Source organism: Papilio machaon, chromosome 20, assembly GCF_912999745.1.
Source record: "Papilio machaon chromosome 20, ilPapMach1.1, whole genome shotgun sequence".
NCBI classification, from domain to species: domain Eukaryota; kingdom Metazoa; phylum Arthropoda; class Insecta; order Lepidoptera; family Papilionidae; genus Papilio; species Papilio machaon.
Window position 1 is genome coordinate 7,154,036 of NC_060005.1, and position 22,567 is coordinate 7,176,602.

At 42.9% G+C, this 22,567-nt stretch overlaps 2 protein-coding genes across 4 annotated transcripts; one reads left to right on the forward strand and one right to left on the reverse strand.

Annotated features, from left to right (window-relative positions):
• Positions 1-15: 15 nt before the first annotated feature.
• On the reverse strand, positions 16-16,505 carry LOC106721002 (cytochrome P450 6a2). Of its 3 annotated transcripts, none has more exons than XM_045682859.1 (4): positions 16,490-16,505; positions 3,520-3,682; positions 403-1,801; positions 16-321 (listed from the first exon to the last, which is right to left on the reverse strand). In XM_045682859.1, the coding sequence occupies exons 3-4, from the start codon at positions 1,763-1,765 to the stop codon at positions 140-142; spliced, it is 1,545 nt and encodes a 514-aa protein (XP_045538815.1). In that variant the 5' UTR covers positions 1,766-1,801; positions 3,520-3,682; positions 16,490-16,505; the 3' UTR covers positions 16-139. The 3 variants fall into 3 exon arrangements, with proteins under 3 accessions (XP_045538815.1, XP_014371426.2, XP_014371344.2); XM_014515940.2 differs by lacking the exon at positions 16,490-16,505 and adding an exon at positions 3,913-3,966 and having other exon boundaries at positions 403-1,840; XM_014515858.2 differs by lacking the exon at positions 16,490-16,505 and adding an exon at positions 3,913-3,965.
• A 38-nt stretch (positions 16,506-16,543) lies between these two features.
• Positions 16,544-18,795, forward strand: LOC106720731. The gene is made up of 6 exons (XM_045683034.1): positions 16,544-16,586; positions 16,751-16,887; positions 17,463-17,808; positions 17,893-18,062; positions 18,146-18,311; positions 18,662-18,795. Exons 1-6 carry the CDS (start codon positions 16,544-16,546, stop codon positions 18,793-18,795), a joined length of 996 nt encoding a protein of 331 aa, XP_045538990.1.
• Positions 18,796-22,567: the final 3,772 nt, after the last annotated feature.

Below are 22,567 nucleotides of genomic sequence, written 5' to 3' on the forward strand. Positions count from 1 at the left end.
TCAATACATTCGTGACCAAAACCAAGGAGATGACAAATTTCACAAATAAATAAATGGAAAATCATATAACTGTTTATCGTTAAATGTGACGTGTGTACATTTGACGATTCGAGAAGCTTTGCTCCGAGATGACGAACACCTAGCGAGTGTAATCGTCCCGTTCGGTGAAGACGAGAGGCACTCCGCCGCGCACGCTCTGCACGATGCTGGTCTTGGGGTCGATGCTCAGGTTGCGGCGCGTGCTGGGCCCCGGCGACACCGCACAGCGCGCCAGCACCCCCGCCAGCCCCGCCAGCGACTGCATCTGTCCCAGCCGCTCGCCTGCACACGACACACACAACATCAACATCATTTCATACACGGAGACCTACCTAAACCTCGGTACTGAATGTGGAGACGTACCGATGCAAGCCCGCGGGCCCGCGCCGAAGGGCAGGTGGAGTCCCCGGGCGCGGGAGTCGTCGCGCTTCGACAGGAACCGCTCCGGCATGAAGCGCTCGGGGCTGGGGAAGTACTGCGGGTCGTTGTGCAGCGCCTGCAGGGGAACTATCACGCGGACCCCCGCCTCGATCGTCAACTCCATCTCCGGAATCTTGTACGGCCTCGAGCACCGCCTGATCAGGAACCCCAGCGGAGGAAACATTCTCATGCTCTCCTTGAGGACGCAGTCCAGGTAAGTCATCTCCTTGACGGCCTCGTAGCTGAGCCGGCCGTCGTGCGCGGCCAGCACGCGGTCCACCTCCCGCTGCGCCCGGCGCTGCTCCTCCGGGTGGTGGGCGAGCTGATGCAGCGCGAAGCTGGTCGCCGACGAGGAGGTCTCGAAGCCCGCCGCGAAGAAAACGAACACCTGTGCGGCCATCAGTTCCTCGTCCAGCTCCAGTTGGACGGTCGCCGGCGTCCCGTCGACTGCGAAGTGCTCTATCGACTCGCCCACCATGGGCCCCTTGGCCCTGCACTCCAGGAGCAGATCTATAAAGTCGTTTCTCTTCGACGGTCGATAATTTCTCTGGCTCAGTATGTCTCTCACCAAGCGGAGGATACCCCGCTCGGCGGCTCCCTGAATTTTTGCGTATTTAAATATTTCGGGGAACATCGGCTTAAGAAGCGCAGTGATAAAAACTTTTTTAGACGGTGAAAAAATCTTGGCACCCAGCCGTCTAAAAGCCGAGTTCTCGTCGCTGAGCGAGTCCGAATCGAGTCCGAAGGCGCAGGCGCCGATGAAGTCTGTGGTGAATCGCGCCATGAGCTCGCGCGCGTCCAGCTCGCGGCAATCGCGAGCGGCCTCCAGCGCGCGCGCCTGCAGTCGCTCCGCGCGCTCCACTATCAGAGGGAACATAGCGCGCAGCTTGCCGCTGCTGAAAGCTGGCGTCATGCGCTGGCGCAGCAGCCGCCACACGTCGCCGTCCGCGAAGAACAAGTTGCGTAACATGGGCTCGATCACTTTGTCGTGCGAATTCACCCCGCGCCGGTAGAAGTGCATGAAATCGGTCGTCAGAATGCGTTTAGCGATCTCGGGGTCGCGGATGACGAGCTCGGGACGGTAGCCTCTGTAGAAGCCGACGAGTCGCTCCTCCGGATACTTCCAGTACGCCTCGACGGCGAGCTCTGTCATGCTCTTTTTCATGAAGAAGCTTCTGGCAATGTTGCCGAACAGTGGTAGCGGTGGGTCGTGGCGGACACCCCGGCGCCGCCAGTAGCTGTGCGCGCCGACGGCCCACAACCAGGCCAGCGCCGCCGCTAGCGCCGCCAATAGCACGCCCAGCATGACCGCGGTTTCGGCGCACAGCGAAGGCCAATCCCACTGTAAACAAAGTCGGTTAGGTTTTTTGTGCTGCGAATTCTGACGACAAAAAATGTAATTAATTGACATCATTGATTGTTATTAATTAATAGAATTAATTTAAAACCTTCAATTAGCAATAAGCACAGGTGTGCACACTTAATCCAAAGGTTTTGTTAGCTAAAAAGTTAACTTCGGGACAGGGGTTAACAAGAGCGTTAACACTTTTTGAAGTTAACTTAAAAAGTTAATCCGTCAAGCAGAATGTTAATTTCGTTAATTAACGGATTTACGAGTTAACTTTAGTGCTAATCAAAGTTTAAAATATAATAAAGTATTTATAGAAGGGTAAAATAGAAACGCTGCTTTTAATTCTTTAAAAAAATATTTTAGGTTAGTATGTTCGTATCATTGCCATTTTTTATAAGTCTCGAAGGACCAACATGTACATTTGGTACCATCAGTGCGGATCGGGTGAATCCGAACATATATAGAGTGCGGGAGGCGCGGGCGCGGGCCCATCCCCAGAGGAAAGCGGCAAATATTTATAATATTTATCGTGAATAGCTGAACAATCTTATGATTGTAATGTAATAGAGAATAAACAATTATCTGTTTATACGACTCTACATATAACACGGAGTCAATGAGCGTTTGTTGCTTGTGCGGAAAACGTTTTCGTGTTGTGTTCATTTGAAAAGTGTTTTAATATAATTTAATCAAATTCGTAATGTTATCGAAGTGTTCGGTGTAAATGGAGTACACATAAGTACATGTAAATTATATTTTTTTGTGTCAGCGCTCAGTGAAACAGCGTTGCTTATCGCATTTTTAGAAGTTGCTCACTCATTTTAATACAAAACTACTTCATAATATTCACTAACAATTATATAAATAAATTGTTTTGACAAAACCGATTGCCAAATTAAAATTTCATCAGAGAACAATAATTCCTTTAAAAAAATTCTATCCACCAAAAGAAATGACATATTGTCCAGACGGTTTCGAAAAAATAAGAGAATATTGTTTTTATGTTCGTGTTCGAGCCTCCTCTTGATATTACGAGTATATCACGGTGCACGAATGGGCCGGGTTGACCGTTGCAATACACACGGTAGAAATTCCGCGTTTCGTCTGACGAGTGTGGTGCCGGAGGCCTAATTTTAGTCCACTTTCCCTTCCCATCCTTTCCGTCTTAGAAAAGGGTGGGAAGGGAAATTGGATTTGACGGAGGAGGGGGCGCATAGGAAGATGATATATCCTCTTTCAGTGCATCCCCTCCTCTGTCGATTAAAGATAGGCAACGCATGTCGCAACGGATGTCCATGCGCAGCGGTAACTTCGCTATTTAGGCGGACTCAGGTGACCGCTTACTCGTTTGCCATCCTATGATATAAAAAAACTTTCGATAGTTGTAAGTTGGATTAAATCGTCACATTTTCAACAAAGAAATCTGTAGTACTCCGTTGTTCACTTTTTGGTATAACTTTTACAAATTCCGCCGTCGGCAGCTCTTCCACGTCTCCGATGAGAGCCTCAAGTCAGCCGCGATCGGTTCATTGCGGTTAGCTGACTTCACACACATCATTAAATTTTTCGCAGTATGTGCAGGTTTCTCTTTATATTTTCCTTCACAAGCATAAAGAATTCAAAATGTGCAAAGAATAAATTATTATTTATAAAAAAAAAACAAGTTATAATATAGAATACCATAAAGCATTAACATATAGTTTGCTTACGTAGCCTTATTCAGCTGACAGCTCGGCGTTGTGAATAGGAGCGCGACGTGCGGGCAGTCGCGAGCGCACCACTCTACTAGCGCCTGCGCCAGCAACAGCTGCATAAGTGTCCCCGCTCCGCCACCGACACACGGTCTAGTCAACTTCTTGCTCTTCTAACCTCCTTTGGCAGACAAAATATTGGTAACTATTTTGTTCAAAGTTTCAACATAAAATAAATAATCAAATTTATTTCAATTGGAGCGACCTCTAAATAAGACAATTTGTATGGATTCGACGTATAACATATATCTTGTACTACGTAAATTATATCAAACAAATAAATACCAAGAACGAGTTCATTCTAAGTTCATGCTGCGAGAATGATGCAATATAATAGAAGAAGAAATGTACCTTGTACTCTCCGTTTGGGAAGACCTCGACGGGATATCTGGTTTTATTATTTCTAGAGCATGCTGCATCCGGTCAACAACGACCTCACTTCCGGTGTTATTTTCATAAAAAAGACATCAACGATTGTGACACACTTCTCATGTTTGTTTCTAACACAACGGTAAAGGAAACAAAGAAATGCAGTTTACCAAACTTGGATATCTATTGTACCTACATTTGGTTAGGTTACCCTAAATATGTAGAGTGAGAAGAGTAGGACAAGAATCGGGCTCCGGCAGCATCTCGCACATCGTAGGTCGCTGCCGCCCTGAAGGTGACAGGTGTCGCAACCATTTTTTTTTTGTTTTCTAGCATTTTGACATTGATAGAGTAACGTCGGATGTCAATATCTGAACTAACAAACAATCTAATCCTTTCTCTCCACAGTATTACTGACACATAGGCTACTTATTACGTTTTTTTTAGGCCGTGCGGACGGAGTCGCGGGCCACAGCTAATAAGGATGTAGGTATCCTGGTATGCAAAAAGTACATACTTAAGTGATAACAGATGTTACGTAAGATTTACGTCGACGATAACAAATTACATAGGAATTAATTGAATCAAAGTGCAATGAATGCAAATGAATTACGATCATAAAAAATACCCAAAAGAAACGTTCGTTATTTACAATAAACCGTGATAAAAAGAAGCTCGGATGTTTCTAGGTGTAATGTTGTCGTTAATGTACATACATATATGTCTGTATTGTCATTAAACAAGCACATGTAGCCAATGCGTAGATACTGTATAGATAATGCTCACGCGCATGCTGTTGTGACGTCACCAACAGGCGTCATGTATGTGGCACTCTACATCGCCTCGCCGGTCGTCCGCTGCATTTTTTTACACTTCATGTCATCGCGCTCGTAAATTAAATTTTAAGACATATCATTAAAAATCAAATTTAATCATTGCCACTTACGTATAACATTGTACTGGAGATTGTCATCCAGTACAATGTAATACGACGAAGAATCATTGTAGCGTATGGTATAGTACTGGTTCCCTACGGTCCGCGCGGCACCCGCTGCGTCGCTTTATGTAAACAATCGGTTACATAAAATAAACATGTTCCTGCGTGTGTGGGAACAGCTCGTAATAATTAACTTGTATAGGGTAATTCGTACAGAGTTTATACTACGAGTATGTGTACCAACAACGATATACGGAAGAATGTATTCGTGATACAAATAGTGTCATAAATGGTGCTTTGGTGGTATTGATTAAAATAAACCTATGTATGATTCTTTGAATATTACTATTAAACAGTTTCAGAGTTTGCAGCAGCCGGTGCAATATCACCACCACACAGGACATGTGTGAAGCGGGACTAATTCTGCTATTTGTCTGATGAGTTTGCGCGAAGGAGGTCAAACTCTAATCCCCTTCCCTTCGACCCATTTTTTTCATAAGGAAATGATGTGTTGTCAAATTTCAACGAAATAAGGCATTTTAGAAAAGAAATTAATATGAAAAGGAGTCGCGGGTGGTCTCTCTAAGATATAAATTGTCTGCATCACAATAAAATATCCAATATCATAACTAACAATCTACCCTTTTTATCCACCCTCATGATGTATACACAACACATCAACACAGTGATCTTAAAGTACATACTGCGTATGTCCATGTTGCGTGTGCGCAGACGCAGAGCTTACAGAGGGGCCGGGAGAAGGGGGCCGCCTGGTCCCGCTGCCGTCAGTGCCACACTTGCTTTTCTGAGAGACGGATGTATGTTTCGTGCGTGTAACCAGTGTGTGTCGTATGCCGCGAGAAAGCTTACCCCGTCTTCGGAACGATTAACTTTGGAGGGTGAGTCGATTGATGGTGTCATGTGGCGCTTATCCCATTGAACCTCGTTGACGCGAACCGTCACACAGATTTATTAGAGCGACAATCGAATAATGGATATTAGCATGTGTTTGCCTTTGCCTGTGCAATTTCTGGCATGGAAAGAATGTCACCGTGCGCTATTTTTCAGAAATGACCTGTTTTAAATCTCAACTCTCAACGACACTAACTGATGTTTGCCAGTCGCACGTCGCAGTCGTTTCTATTCCCTATTTTATAATAATTAACTAAATAAAGTGAGTTAATACGTGATATTTAATAGCAATAAACGCAAGTCGTTATCCCACTTTATATGTGTGACATACACATTGAAAATGCGATGGCATAATAGGTCTTCCAATTTTCGGCATTTTTCATTAAAATACACAAAAATTGCTGCATTTCATAATTAATTTAACCATTAAACTCGCGTCTAATAAATATAAAAGTTACGATTTTAACAATCCGGTATCGTAGGTACAAAAAATGCTGACATTTTGAAATTTGCCTTTGAAATAAAAAATACACAATAGCTTTAGCTATAACAAAGACGTAAATTAATAAAAATTTATTGTCAACGACTTGAAAGTTTTCTTGAGAAATTAACAATTTATGTCAATAGGAGAAAATTCATACGTCACTGTCGTTTTATTTACATACATGTATTCATTTAATAAAAATAAATTAGTTCTAAAATACATTTAAATAAAGTCGTCTACGTTCACAGTTGCAAAAATTGCCTCCGCACCTCGGCGCAAACTTAAACTCCGCCCCTTTTTACAATGATCACTAGGGTGATATGGATCTTTTGATCAAATATACCTGAGACAATTTTATAGTGTGGAATACGCTGCTGTTACAATACTTTGTCTCAAGGTGTATGTATAATACGCGGTAGGTATTTTATGAAAGTGAAAAAACATATCGACGAGCTGCAAGATTGCCTTAATGTGTGAAATATAAAACGAGAGAGATGTGAATTTCCCTTCCACTTTACGGATCTAATTATTATGTTTATTTTCCCGGCGAATCAAGCAGTAATCTAAGCTAGTTAAAAGTCCAACGCTATCGGAAGTCCGGCTGTGATAATCTCTGATAGCCTTTGCCATTGTATGTATACCAGCCGTGTGTTACTGCATATGCATATCTGCATTGAATCCATTGGATTTAATAAGAAAGATTATCGTTAAAATTAAACGATTGTAAAGGCACTACGTCATCAACATTGATATCGGAATTTCGTGATGTTGGTATTGGGAGCAAAAGTAAAAAAGCTGCGATTTATCTGTAAAATTGGTTCAAGTTCCCGAGTTCCCAAGGGGTCGAGAGAGTAGCTAGGGACAGGAAAGCGCACACAAACTACGACTACCTGCCTATATTATATTTGTTTGACATTTCAAAATACGAGCGAGAGATGTATTTAATTATAGGCCACGTACGCGTGGACGCTAATTCGGGAGCGCTATTGTTAGGTCGCCTAGCGAACGCTCTTAGGTTAATGCCTGCTAGGAGACGCGCGTGCCGAAAGCTCCCCTCCCCCCATCCGCCTCACCCCGTACCCGTCACGCGCCCCACATAAACACACGCATGGCTATTTTAAACAGTCTTCAAATATGATCATATACATAACATTTGATGCCATTTGTCAAGCGAAGACGACAAGAATTTTCATCTCCAGCTCTGCACTGAAGTCTCGTAGGAGTCCCTAGCGCGGGGTGTATCGTGAAATCGTGGACGCAGTGTCAAGGTCGCCAAGTGACAAGACACACGCATAACAATAGTCTCAACTCTGTGCGCCGCCCTTATTTGTATGTAACCGCCTCGTCGAGTTCGAGAGCGTGGCTTTGTAGCTGAGCACTGATCGAACTCAGACTAATGCGAAGAAATTACAGTACAAAGTTTAGGTGCGTTTTAGTACCACAGGACGCCTCGCGGATCGGCTCGGCGCAGAGCACGGCGTCCGGTGTTTTGTGCATTAAACCTCTGGCGTGTCAAGTTTAATGACTCCACGAATTTTAATAGACGGTTAGCTTGCTTTGTTTTACGACGCCCGTGTAATGTTGTAACATTACCCTTCCGCTCATACCGCCCGCTGACCTCAAGTGACACTGGTTACTAAAACAAAAATGTTTTGTAACGTCATAAGTGCGAAAGTACCTAGTAACTGTATGTTGGGGCGAGTGTGCAGAGCAAAAGGCGAACTTAAGGCGCGTCCTCGCTGCTCTATTTCGGTGCTTCCTCGTGGCGCGCGGCTGATGCGGTAACGTCAGCTCATCGTTGGCGCTTCTTATGTTGACATCTTCCGTAAATTCGTAATCAACCTTATTTTGCAATGATTAAAATTGTTGAAGTTTCAAAGGTAATGTATTTATTAATTTCGGAAACTTTCAGCTAGAAAGTAACAATCTTACTAATATTATAAATGCGAATAGGTTTAGGTGGATGGATGGATGTTTGTTTGAAGGTATCTCCAAAACGGCTCAATATTGAGTTTTTTTTTTTAATTCCGCGCGGCCGGAGTCGCGGGCGGCAGCTAGTTATAGATAAGTATATAATGAAAATCTTCCAATAAAAAACGTATTCGTGTTTCTGATAACAAATAAAAGTTTTATTTAGTACAATATTCAAATTATAAAATTAAAGAAAGATATTTACATACCTGATAAGAAATAAAAGAAACAATTTAAACGTGTTTACTTGTAATAAAAATTAAATAATAAAGTCTCTCTCTATTTAACTTATTTTTACAAGTTTACAAATAACAGATAGTAAGCAAGATAAATATACATACAGCCATTTCAGTCAACAAGTCTTCACTTAAAGTGGTAGGATTTAGTAATGTTCCACCATGTATTAACCTCTCCACCTTTAGGGGTAGCCACCCCTCTTACCACCTCTACTCTCATCACCAATTACCTTTTACCAGCCATCAACTTTTGTCACCGCTCACCTTTTACTACCCGTCGCATTTTCCAACCTACACCTGTTTACTAACCCTTTACCGTTCTTCCACCGCTCATATTTTACCACTGCCCATCTTTTGCACCACACACCTTTATCCACACTACACCGTTTTTCACCAATCACCTTTTAACTACCTTACCTTTTAGCACCCTCATCTATTAGATCCCCACACTTTTAAATGCCCCACATCTTTTACAACTCCTCTAGTTTCCACTCCTCACGCATCTTTGTTGGGAAGTTATTGCGACCATTTTTTCATATGATAAGTTTTTCCATCGGCCTCCCATACCATACCGGCGCCTTCTTTAGTCTTTGTCTGGATAGTATGGGGCCACATGACTAGCTTGTCTTTTGTTTGGGGCCATAAGTCGTGCAATAACAATACACACACGCCCACTTCTCCCGGCGCAGCTGTGCGCTCCCTGCCTGGCCCGGGAACACCCGCGCGCCACTTTGTTAATGTTCTCTGCACCATGTACTACAGTCAAGGACATTTATTTCCTACCCATGGCGAAATGGCATTTCTCCCTCGCAATGTAACTAAGTCGAAAATTTGTCATTTCAACACACGCACGTGCAAAAGTTGGCGCGTAAGGTCACAATTTCCCGTACGATATTTCACCCCAAGTGGAATTGTTGGTCAATTCTTTGACTGTACAGTCAGCTTCATAAATATAGTGGCAGTCAAGATATCCAAATATATAGGAACACCTAAAGTGATCAATTATATAAGTACAACCAATGTCATCAAATTAATTGAAGCATCCACTCTGCTCAAAAACACCGAAGCGTTCACATCGTCATATATATGAGTACATTCAAAGTACCCATAATTATAGTAACAGACATAGCGTCAATAGTAACGAAGCATCGAAAGTATGCAAAAATATCGTAACATTTGACAAAATTCAACTCTATCTCTATTTGCTTAAGATACACTTTGAAATATACTACTTCTGTTAAATTCATTTGACGCTTTGTATCAACATAATAGGTTGTCCAATAAGTTCGTTCCGATTTTCAATAGGTATTTTAGAATAGACCCGAATATATTACAATTATTGAAAACATATGACATGTTTACATAACACATACATACTGAAAAGGGTAACTTCAGCCATATTTTGACAAATGGTAGGACACAATTCGTTCTTTTCTATCAGTTTTATAAAAACTAATTGACTTAATTTTTGCCGAAATACATAAGACTTTTTGCTATAAAATCGAACAAATATAATTTAAAAGACGTATGCCAAAACTTAAGGGCCTTTAAAATTTCCCTTAAAAATGGGCACGAACTTATCGGACAACCCAACATTTTTCTTCTTATTCTTATAACGCTTAAAATTTATAAATTTACGATACATGACAGATACCTAATCTATATATATAAAAGATAGTCGTGTTAGTTACACTGTTCATAACTCAAGTTCGGTCAAACTGATTTAGCTGAAAATTGATGGGGAGGTAGCTTAGAACTAGGAGACGGACATAGGAACTTTTTTATCTTGTGAGCATTTTTTTTTATTCCGCGCGGACGAAGTCGCGTGTAAAAGCTAGTAAGTAATATCAAATTTTACTCTGTCACAATATGTGCTAGTTTCAGTGTTTTACTATTTTCGCCGCAGTACGTAAGTTTAATGGTTCGAATACCAGGCTTACATGGTTTTTATTTTTCAATATACTTATTTTTTTTTAATGAAAAGGAAAAATCTAGTAATTTACTTAGAATATGTTTTTTACTTAACAAAAACAATTTTAAATTTTTATTTTTGGGGTATTAAATATTTAAATAAAATTAATAACGATTAGGTTCGGCCATCTATACAACTTCTGTTAAATTAATTGACAATTTGTATCAAAATATTTTTCTCTTCCTGTTAGGTATCTTCAGTCCGGTTGCAGTAGAATTTTCCAAGCATAGATTTATTACACGTATTCGATGTCGCCAGTGACAGTCCGCGCGGAGTTTAATGACGAAACTTACAATAATAAACGTGAACAATAAAAAAACATGCTAATGATGTCTCGGTTAAAAAAAGGGACAAGGAATAATGTGGTTCCTTAATTTTTAAAGATGTCGAATAGTAACCAATAATTGTTGCGATAAAGTTCAATTTTATATAACGCTTTGATAATAAAATTAAAAACCTTAAAAAAATTAAAAAATAAACTAATTTTGGGATTCGAATCGCCAAAACTGCGTATTACAGCGAACAGTTAAGCCGTAAGGCCAAACTGGCATATATTGTGACAAACTAAAATTTGATATTACTTATCTATCTAGTATCTGTCATGCGGGACGTAAACTTGTAGTAAATAGCAAAAAAATGTTTTGATATAAAATGTCAAATGAATTTAACAGAAGTAGTATATTTCAAAGTGTATCTTAAGCAAATAGAGATAGAGTTGAATTTTGTCAAATGTTACGATATTTTTGCATACTTTCGATGCTTCGTTACTATTGACGCTATGTCTGTTACTATAATTATGGGTACTTTGAATGTACTCATATATATGACGATGTGAACGCTTCGGTGTTTTTGAGCAGAGTGGATGCTTCAATTAATTTGATGACATTGGTTGTACTTATATAATTGATCACTTTAGGTGTTCCTATATATTTGGATATCTTGACTGCCACTATATTTATGAAGCTGACTGTACATGCATTTTTTACAATCCCATGTTGTAAGCTACACTCTAAAACAGAATTTATTTAAACTATGTTAAAATTAATTTTCCATTTGTTTCATTGTTGTCGACTTTAACACAAATCTTCGTATGCTAACGGCTTTTACCAGTTCCGACGATTTTGAAGTAGCCAAGAACCCTTACAACAATAAACTATTGCAAGAGATTCGGTTAAACCAATTAACTAGACATGTTTAATAATATCTATTGGTTTCCAACTATCTTTAGTTATACAGAGTCTCTTTTTCCAATAAACAAGCCGCTGCAATTGTACGTAGAAAAAATCTCATAGACGCAGGAGTGGCGTGCAACAGGAGATAAGTGGCATAATAAACGCTAACTTGCGGTGTACTTGTTGCCGATTCGCTTGTGTCGCGGTGCGCGATTCCTGTAGCTTTAAATAAGTCAGGAATGCTTCGATTAGCGGCGAAAGCTATTATTTTCAGAGATTCTCTCTATAAATAGCGAGTCGAGACAATGCTACACGTATACTTGTGATTAACATCAAGTTTGCGTCAATGCACATATTATTATGTATGTGTGTTTGAGCGTCTTCACCCTTATAACTTTAAATATGACGGATGATCCACAACGTTTTTCTTCCATTTGTGCTCCGGCACAAATAGCGAGCGGTATCGCGCAGATGAAAGCTTTTAGGAACAATGTGTTTCAAACATTTGCTCACATGTCAGGCGAGAAAATTATACAGTGGCGACAGACCCGCGCCGTCCCGCCCCATGACGGCACCGGTGCCGGCGCCTCACACGTGCGTCCGCCAAGACGTGGCCACTGTTAGTCATGTTATAAGTTCATCATTTATTGCTATAAGTGTAACTTCCTATAAATCTTCAAATCTATGAAATAAATCATGAGCAAGCGGAAACAAACTGACATTTATTTCACGAGTATCGGTATATTTTAATGAATTCTCATTAAAAAGTCTTGTTTTGTGACAGGTGCCATTTGTAGGGGGATCCCACGACACTCGCTGCCCGACCGCACATCGCATCCCCAACAAGGTGCTGAAAACTGTGAGAAGCAGGGCGCGTAGCGGTTGCGCGCACATGGCCGCGTGAAGCGCCCACGCACGAGGCGTGCGCGGCATGCGCGGCGTGTGCGACGTGCGCGGCGGGCTCGGGCGACGCTGCGCTGTGCTGCTGTTGCTGACGCTATTGCTGGCAGCAGAATTGAGTGAGTGTTGTACCGGACATTTTTTTATGTTATATCAGTAGCTGACTGCTGGTGACATGGCCGCCCGGCATGGCGACCAGACAAAGTTCAATGTTATTGGCGCTATTAATACGACAGTGGTACGGTCAGCCCGTCGGCTTCTCCCTGCAGCCGGCCGAGGCACGGTTGACGGGCGGATGTCGCATCGTCTTGATGGGGCCGATTAACTATGGAGGCTGGTTGCACTGGTTCCCGGATAATCAATCGTTCGTCAACTTCGAGTACATTTGAACCACTATACGAAGTAGGATATATGGCATATTTGTTTTATTAACACTTTTTGTTGAATTTTTTAATGTGTTAATGTTGCTTGTACTTAATCTTTCGACGATATGTGGATAATGGAGTCACAAGGCGTTACATGGATACTGTTATAGGTATTTCATATATTATATTTAATTTTATCAGAAATGTTAAGACGAGTTTGATTGATGGCTGGCACGTATATGTGACGTAGTAGTGATGCGACTCGCCCGCAGTTCCGCGGCCGCGCCACAAATAGCCCGGCGCGTGCCGCTCCTCCTCGCGCGTGCCACCGCATCTTTGACATAATAAGAGTTCGCACAGGAAACGTGAATGGCGAGTGGGCGCGCTGACTCACCCCGCCTGGGCCGCGACCGGCGCCCCTCTGCGCCCGCACCGGTGCCATGGCCGACCTTCGGCCTCTTTGAACTACATTCCATTCGCGTTAAAATTTAACCTAACCTAAAATAAATTTAAAACATCGCTGATCGTCTATCTAGCAAAATAACTAAAGCAAAGACTTAATTGGTGATTCTTCAACTTCTTGAGGAATTCACAATTCTAGAATTCGATGACCGCCTACATCACGACGAAGACGCCGTCCACACACACAATACGTATGGTGTCGTCGTTCATCTCGATGGCCGGCAAGTTCGACTCTGCTCACCTCAGGTTCGGCTAGGCCATCTTGCGCACTGGCAGCGGTCCATACGACGCGACGGTGCTCTTGGACATGATTCAAATATAAAGTTAACCATTGCGGAATTCGTTTACAACTAGGAATTTTTACAACGCCTATTTTATCGTTACGTTACTTTTTTTTATTGTTACGCATATTTAAAGCGAAAATTATAAAATAAGCTTCACATACGAACCTGCATAACATTAGCTGATAGTGTCTCGATCTGTTGCTCTGAGCTCTCCCGCTTTAGTCAACTTTTACGTCACTGTATTTGAGGATTCATGCCTCATCATTTCCCTGGCCTTTTCCCACTCACGTGGGGTAGGCACACGAGGATTGAGGATTCATGCCTGTCGTTCAATTTTGATATTTATTCTTAAAACAGTATTCTTTAGTAGACAACGCAGCTGGCGGTGCCGCAGTGAGGATAAATTCAACAAATAAAGCTAGAAGCTACCTTTGCCGGTTCACAGGTCCACTTAAAACTTCAGTGCTGTCTTATGTAGAATATACTACATATGTATGTATGTCTCGCAACCGTAAAGTGCTTTCGCAATTAAATTTAAATGTTGATGCAATTATATTCTAGAGCATTAAACCATTTCTGGAAAATCTTAATCATCAATATCCTGCCCTTTTCCCTGCGTGTTTTCGACACAGTATTTACTACTCTTACATAAACCTCTATCGGCTGTCATATCTGAACTCACTCCCTTTTTACGCATATCCTCTTTCACACAATTAATCAATACTGTCTTTGTCTTCCTCTACCTAGCTACAAAGCCATGCACAGTCAATCTCATTACTTTATTTTAGGAGAATCGTAACTCAGTTAAAAATAGCGAGTACGGGAGAGCGCTTGCGGATTTCCGGCGCGAGTGGCGCGCGGCCGCTCGAGCCGGGCACGCGCACATCCGCGCGATGAATCTGCGGCCGCGGGCGCCGGCTCCGACACGTGCCGTCACATCTCTGCTGACGCACACGTGGGTCGAGTGCAAACAGCACTTGCTTCGGACGTCCGCCGCTTCAGGAGCGATGCTCGGTCCTGTAGTGACGTCACGAGATATCCCACTCCGTTACGCCTTTGTCGAAATAATGCTACAAGTAATACAAACATCAGGAAAAAAATCTAATACACTATAGAAGTGGCACACGTCCATATCATACATATAGTATGTGAGTACATGTCCACGATCGAGCCGGGCCACACGCAGACACCGGGCCTACTTTATCGTTTGTTTACGGCCACGCTCGCGCAATCGTCTCTGCTCTGCGCTTCAATTGTAAATCGATTTGCACCACATTATTCCGCCGCCCTCGATTACTCTAAACGGTCGCTGAACACGGCAACACTACGAATGCGCCGCGCCTCAACACGCGCCTCACTCCGCTTGTTTATTTCGAGCTGAAAAACCTAGGACAATACAATACCGTTCTCCGCTCAAGCTACGCAAGAATATGTTCGGTAGGATGATGTTGAACCTAATTAAGGAACCATGTTTTCTCGTGATAAGCGATGATGTTCTTGTACTCGTTCTTTCAGTATACTTTTGAGGCGGGGCCTTTCATTATTTTAATGAGCTCATAAAACGTACTGTTTTGCGGCGGCGCTGAGGGTCTTTTTAAAACATAACCCAAAAACTTTTCCACACACTTTTTAATTGAAACACTTAGATGATCTCCGAATCCGGGTTGTCACCTCGAGCACTAGCAAAAGACTGAATTATTTGTATAAATGATTTAGAAGGAAAGCTATATCTGCTGATGGCAGTGAAAAAATATTGCAACAGTAATTACGACAATGGAAAACTTCGTCTTCAATTTACTGCTGATTTTGCGATATGTTCATACTGGGAAGGGTTATAACAGTACACTTACTATAATTTTCACTTCCTGGCTAGGCTTTGAAAAAGCAAAGGATGTCGGGTCGAGAGTGCCGGCTGTCACACGTCGTTGCTCTCATCTCGTATATCAATGTTTCAACGCAGAGATAATGCCTTTTGACAAGCGCGAACTGACCAGCGTTGACAGTGTGGCACTCCTGTGTCTGTGCTCTGTGCCCCGTACCTGTGCCTTGTGATCATTGTCCACGTGTCCGTCCACGTCCGCCATCTGTCGTCGCGACTGCGTGCGCTGGCTGACCGACCGCCCGTGCCCGCTCATGTTGCAGCGGCAGCAGCACCCGCTTTCGTGTCCTAGTTATTGACATGCGTATAACATTTGACTTTATACCTCGATAAATAATATTAAATGCAGTCGCCCCAGCCGACTCAGAGTTATCGAGATTAGCTACTTTTTCATTTGGACATTGGCAGCCGGTGGGCGGCGTGACAGGCGAATCCCCCACTTGTCACACATTTCTGCGTTATTCCTGGACAGGATTGGCAATTGTTGCCGGGAGGTCATACCTTATAGAAAGGCGAAAAAGTTGTTGAAATAATACCTTGTGTTTTACATTTTGTTGTACATTAATTGTGTGGGCAGGGGGCAGAGGCTACGCACTCGCCCGCAATCAGCCCGCGCGTGTGTTTGTTGTGTCAGAGAGATGAAAGCGGCGGCGGCCACTCTGCGCTCCTTTGCAGCTCTACTGTTTTATTGTCTACTTTTCTTTGATGTTTCTTTGAATTGTTGATGTGATTACAATCTTTACGAGGCGTACCTTATTATGTTCACTCAGAGTGACGTTCAACAAACTTCTGCTCCGTACAAAGTTTTTTCGATTGTAATTTTCATAGAACTTGGAATCGATCATATCCATAGTTTCACCAAGCGAGTCTAACATAAATATTATTGTTATAAGTAAAAATCAAACAAAGAATAAAACAATTTAAGCCAAACCGGATGTAGTGACAAACTGATCGAAAAAGCATCGTGCGTGTGCGATTTACTTACTCATGCGCATGTTCGTGGCAGCGGACCTCCGCCTCCGAGAAGCGCGGCATCGCTATGGTTCCTTTAGTTGACGAGCGAGAAACAGATGGCTCTCGCTGTGCTCCAGGAGCGACTATAAATTATATAATACTCAAATTTGAAGCTGTAATTTATTGTGTATATGTACATGTAAAAGCACAAAATATGGTTACCATGAATTTGAAGATCGCATAAGTGGAATTTTTATATTGTTTTTATTTATCATTGTGTCGTTTTGCGTAGACGTGGCGGGTGGCGCGGGGGGTACGGCAGGGGGCGCGGCGCCGGCGTTCGCGCGCCGACAGCACACGCGAGTGCGCGCGCGGCCCGGCGCCGCCGCCGCACTGCGCTGTCGTGTGCTGCGCCTCGCCGACAGAGCGGTACACATCATGTCTCTCTCGAAATAGTACAGTTTTTAAATTATGAACTCCCGTCATTTTCGCTAGCCGTTTAGGCCTGGCACTAGTAAATCTAATCTTACTTCCTACTAATATTATAAATGTGAATGTTTAGATGGATAGATTGATAAATGGATGGGTGGATGTTTGTTAGAAGATATCTCCTAAATGGCTCAATGGATCTCGATGAAATTTGGCATAGACGTAAAGCATATTCTGGAAGAACACATAGGCTATCTTTGGTCCCGGAAATAGTTACGGTTCGCGTGGGATACGTTGATTTACATATTTATGCGATAACTCCGCAACGGTTCAACACATCTTATTGAAATTTGTGTCAGATGGGAGACCGAGTAACACATGAGATACTTTTCATCTTTTATTTAATTCTGCGCAGACGAAGTCGCGGGCAAAAGCTATTATATTAATAATCTTATTAGTTATAAATTTTAAAATAGGAAAATTGATGTAGCTAAATACTATATTTTATATTTTAAAATTTATAATAAAACGCATTTTTGCTGAGTTGTCTCATTTATCTTGACCGTCGGCTTCAGGTGTCGTGGATCCGCTCCAGCGACCTGCAGATCCTGACACACGCGGGCGCCGTATTCACCGCCGACTCCCGAGTGTCCGCCATCACGGGCGCGGCGCCCGAGCGCGGCGCCGGCGACCGCGCCCGCGACCCGCCGCCGCCCGGCGCCGACGACCACAACTACGACCACGACGATGACTACGACGAAGAGCCGTGGCCCGCGGGGGAGGAACCGACGGGGGACGTGGGGGAGGAGACGGTGCACACGCTGCACATCGAGCGACTGCGCGCCGCCGACTCCGGCCGCTACGAGTGTCAGATCAACACCGAACCCAAAATGAGTCTGTTCTTCAATCTAACCGTCTCCGGTGAGAATAGCTGCGCCTCGCTGGTCCGGTGACCGAGGTTCTCGTTAATTCCTCCTCGTTAATAAGCACGGTGCGTGTGCGCAGACGTGCGGGGCGGCGGGGTGACGGTGCGCGCGCTGGGGCCGCGCGTGGTGCGCTGCGCGGCGGGCGGCGCGGCGGCGCTGGCGTGTGAGGCGCGCTACTTGCGCCCCGCGCCCGACCTGCCCCCGCTCAGGATCCGCTGGTACCACGCCGGCCGCTTGCTCGACGACCAGGTACAGGTGTATCTACCTTCCCCGCAAGTCTCACCCGGCAGGGAGAGCGCAGGTGCGACTGAGAGGGCGCGATGTGTCCGCAGAGTCCGCCGGGCGGCGTGGCGCTGTCGGCGGAGCGCTGGGCGAGCGGCGCGCGCTCGCGGCTGTCGCTGGGCGCAGTGCGGCGCCGACACGCGGGCGAGTGGACGTGTCGCGCGGGCGCCGCCGCCGACACGATTACGCTCGCGCTGGCGCCGCGCGACTCCGCAGGTCAGCCACGTGTCCCCCGCCCTCAACCGACAATGAATACTTTCTACTCCACCGCTTGCTGATGAAGACGAAAGGATAAAATTTCCTCAACCTCAATCAGATTTAAAATTACATTCTTACATGGCCATGAGGGAATTTCTTATCATGAAAAATTTGTCATAATAAATTATAATTAATTTATGTTTAGGTACTCGTATCTTTTGAGAGGGCTCGGTCGCTCTCGTGTGCCTTAAGAAGTGAACGTATTTCTGTTAGGGTACGGAGTCTTCCGCGGACACAGCTGCGCTTGCCGAGGTCTCTCTCTCTTTACTCGGGCATTCAGTATACATTATACAGTTTGTTGCGTGTAGACGAGCTGGAGGTGATGCAGCACGACCAGGCGGAGCGCCGCCTCAGTAGCGCCGCCCCGCCCGCCGCGAGGCTCGCCGCGCCGCTCGCCGCCGCGCTGCTGGCGACGCTGCTCACGCGACGTGACGTGACGTGACGTGACGTGATGTGACGTGACGTGACGCGACGCCTGTCCACGTACAAAAGAAAACGTCTTCTGTATATTTAGCCGTGTATATATTGTAATTATTTTGTTGTTAAGCGAATGTAAATATACGTCATTTAGAAATAACAAACTATTATTAAAACAGTGCTTCTTGTTTTATTTACATTGATATGATGAAAATGTTATGTAAAAGTCCATCTATATTTACACTTTTATCAACATGGAGTACGTTTTTCTGTACTAATATTGTAATTCTCATTACATTTTGGCTGAGACTTGCTAAGGGAACGCAAATACCAACGTGTAAAATGTAGACAATACATCTGCAATCTGCATTGCTCGCTATCTCACACTCACACCTACACTTGCGCTTGCGCCAACATTTGCGCGCTCAAGCGCCAACGTGTGTGGAGCTCATTGTCGCAGCTTGTCACGACTCGCCGGCGCTCATCACTTACCATTACCACACTTAGAAGCGATGTCGGTTTTTCTGCATGTTTGTGTCAGTGTCTGAATGTTTGTCCGTGCGCCGGTAGAAATCAATCAATTGTCTAAATTGGCCACTTGCATAGACTAATCTATACGTTGGGTACAGCCGGCAGTAGGAGGAAGATTTATTTTGATTATTTTTTTTTATGTTTTCGCCGAAAAGGCAACGAAGATACTGAACCGATCGAAAAGATTGATTCTATGTTGGCAAGCTGCACTGTCCCCCGGTGACAAAGGCTGTTGTCCGTCCGGCAGACAACACCCCTTTTTCACCGACATCGAGCCGCATGGTGTACTTTTACGCTTTTTAATAATTTATTTGATATCATTATAATCGCGTTTCATGTCGTTGAAAAATAATTATCTTTATAATCCTAATGAATGATGACGTTGAAAAAAAAATAATCTGTAAAATTCATTGAAAATAATCTCGGATTAAAAACATGTTAATCATAGCTCTACCCTACTGGGAAGTTACACGCGACAAAACCGATAACGTGTGTCACGTTTCTGTTTAGATTTGAAGGGAACCGATACAATATATCTCTATATTCACTTACATTAATATGTAACTTTATTATTAGAAACATAAATAATACTAGAGATGGTGATGAGAGACGGCTATGCAGCTATGCGGCATTTGCTCATAACAAGTGACCGACTCTTCGATGTCACGAAGTGCGACATTCCCATTGACGAAGTCAACCATGGCTCAGGGTGGGGCAGAAGTCCGAAGTAATATCTAACTAGCAAATTATACCCGCAGTCTTAGCCCAGTTAACTTTTTCATACACAAAGGTTACATCTTGTGTCTGTTTATATGCTTCGAATTATCTAAAACACTTTCTCATTGCTCACCTACTTACATCACGAAATCTTCCATACAAAATGTACAACTACACAAATGTAGTGCTTGTCATATGCAATTTTCTAAAATTAAAACTAACAATTAGTTTTTGTGTTATTCTTCATTATGCGTAAGTCAGTTAAAAAAGGACAACTTCGTTTTCTCGGCTTACGTAGGCTGAAATAAACTATAGCGACTCTGTTCCGTACTACTTCATCAGCAGCGGATGAGTCGCGCGGGTGACAATTTCAGACCTCAACCGCCGCCCCGTGCCCGTCAGTTGCGCTTCAGCACTCCGCGCGCCGACATACTTAACAAATCATTATCACCTAACAAGTCTTTCATTCCAACATACAGTCGACAAGTAACAATATAATAAATGCTAAGAAAATAAGTCATAAAAAGTAAAGTCATAAAAATTTTAAGACACGCCGCATTTAAAAAGTCGATAATAAAACAAAACAAATGGAATAAGTAAATTTAAATAAATCCGAATCCGAAGGAAGATACGAAGACGGCACAAAAAAAAACATACAGTCGACACTCTCAACAGACTCGGAAGAAAAACTTCTGAATCCTGGATCAGCTCTGTCACTTTCATGTCTTTCAGAACATTCAGCATCATATATTTTTCTTCCCACATGTGGTACCACAGTTCAGCCTCGCTATGGAAACTACCATTTAAGTTATAAAACTTACAAAAGGCCACAGTTTTTTTTTCAAAATTATTATCTGTTATATAAGCTCCACCGTGCGTTGCTACAACTATTAACTTTTTACACGTGTGTAGCATTCATAGTTAAAGAACCACTAAAGAAACCTGAGTTAGTCCATGACACACGCAGTGTATTACCCACATATATACCCAGAACGTAGTACACGGCTTTGGTCAGCACTCCGATAGTGGAAACACTCCTTCAGATAGGAGGAGATCGAGGTTTAAATAGAACATTGTACCGTTGTGGTAAGATGGTAAGCACATGTTTATCCCGAAGGGGACAAAATGGCAGCCTACCGAGCCTCTGTCACGCAATCCACACACGAATCTGATGGGATTATTTTATAACCTTCCTATTTTATTAAGATATTCCTCAATTAGATCGATTAGACAAACATCTCCTGTATAAACAGCTGTAAGAGAACTCTTTTATAGTTAAGCTCACCAATACTGTGACACGAGAATTTTATATATAATAATAATAATAATAATAATAATATTTATTTAGTTCAAGAAAATCTCATATCATTGTTAGTAGTCTTATTTCCTAATGTTAGTAAATAAAATAAAATAAAATTATGGTAACAGTTATATTATCTACATTATTTATCTAGAGATGGGAGTTGCAGTGCAGGTAGTTGAAATTCCGCACAACTGCACTGTCCCATCTCGATGCCAAAACAATCAGGAGAGAGTTATTGCTCGCTTGAATGCGACTTATTAGAGAAGCGCTTCTATACCGCATTATCGCATAAAAATCATTGACTTTGGCTTCAGCAAACATAGCTGAAGCACTACAAAACCGTGGTAACCCCAACATTGCTCTGAGACCGTTATTATACTGGACACGCAGCGCACTATATGCTCTCTGCGTGAAGGAGGCCCACAGGCTGCATGTGTAGAAGGACTGGCAGAAAGCTCGAAATAGCGTTGTCTTTACTTCTCGCGTACATCGTGCAAACCTGCGCGCCAACATGTTGCATCGAACAGACAGGGCCCTGCGCTCCCGTTCGATATCTAAGTCATCATTCAGATTGAAAGTAACCCAGTGCCCGAGGTATTTAAATTTATCAACCAACTTAAGAGGAGAACCATCCAGAAACACCGGCGGTATATTGCCGAGGCATTTCGAACCAACTGTAAAAACCATTACCTCACTCTTCTTGGCATTATATCTTAGATCATTCTTCTCAGCATACCTCTCGCTATATTAGATTATACTTATACACATCTAAAGAGATCAGAATCAAGGTACACTGGTACACCGATGAATTAATTCAGTAACATATAATGAAATATAAGAAAACAGAATAAAATAAATATTATTTTACCGGTTTTAACGAAACAGTTGCATTAAGTTTTTTTTTAAAGAAAATATGACACTGAATCAGAAAAAATGTCTATTTCCGATAACTTATTAATCGTTTTATTAAATTCACATGAAATTCTATTGATAGGTGCATTCCTGTCTACATTCGAGCGACAACGGCGAATCATCAACATCTCATCTCTTTTTCTACCACATCTTTTAGACGCGTTTCGAGGGACTAGTAACTCAATCTTGCTGAATTATTCTGGAGCTATAACCCTAATAACTCATTTATTATTTTATATAATAACAATATATCCGTTAAATCCCTACGATGATTTAAGGACGTCATTTTAAAAGGATCTAACCTGTTTACATAATCGAGTTCGCGCGAACAGGT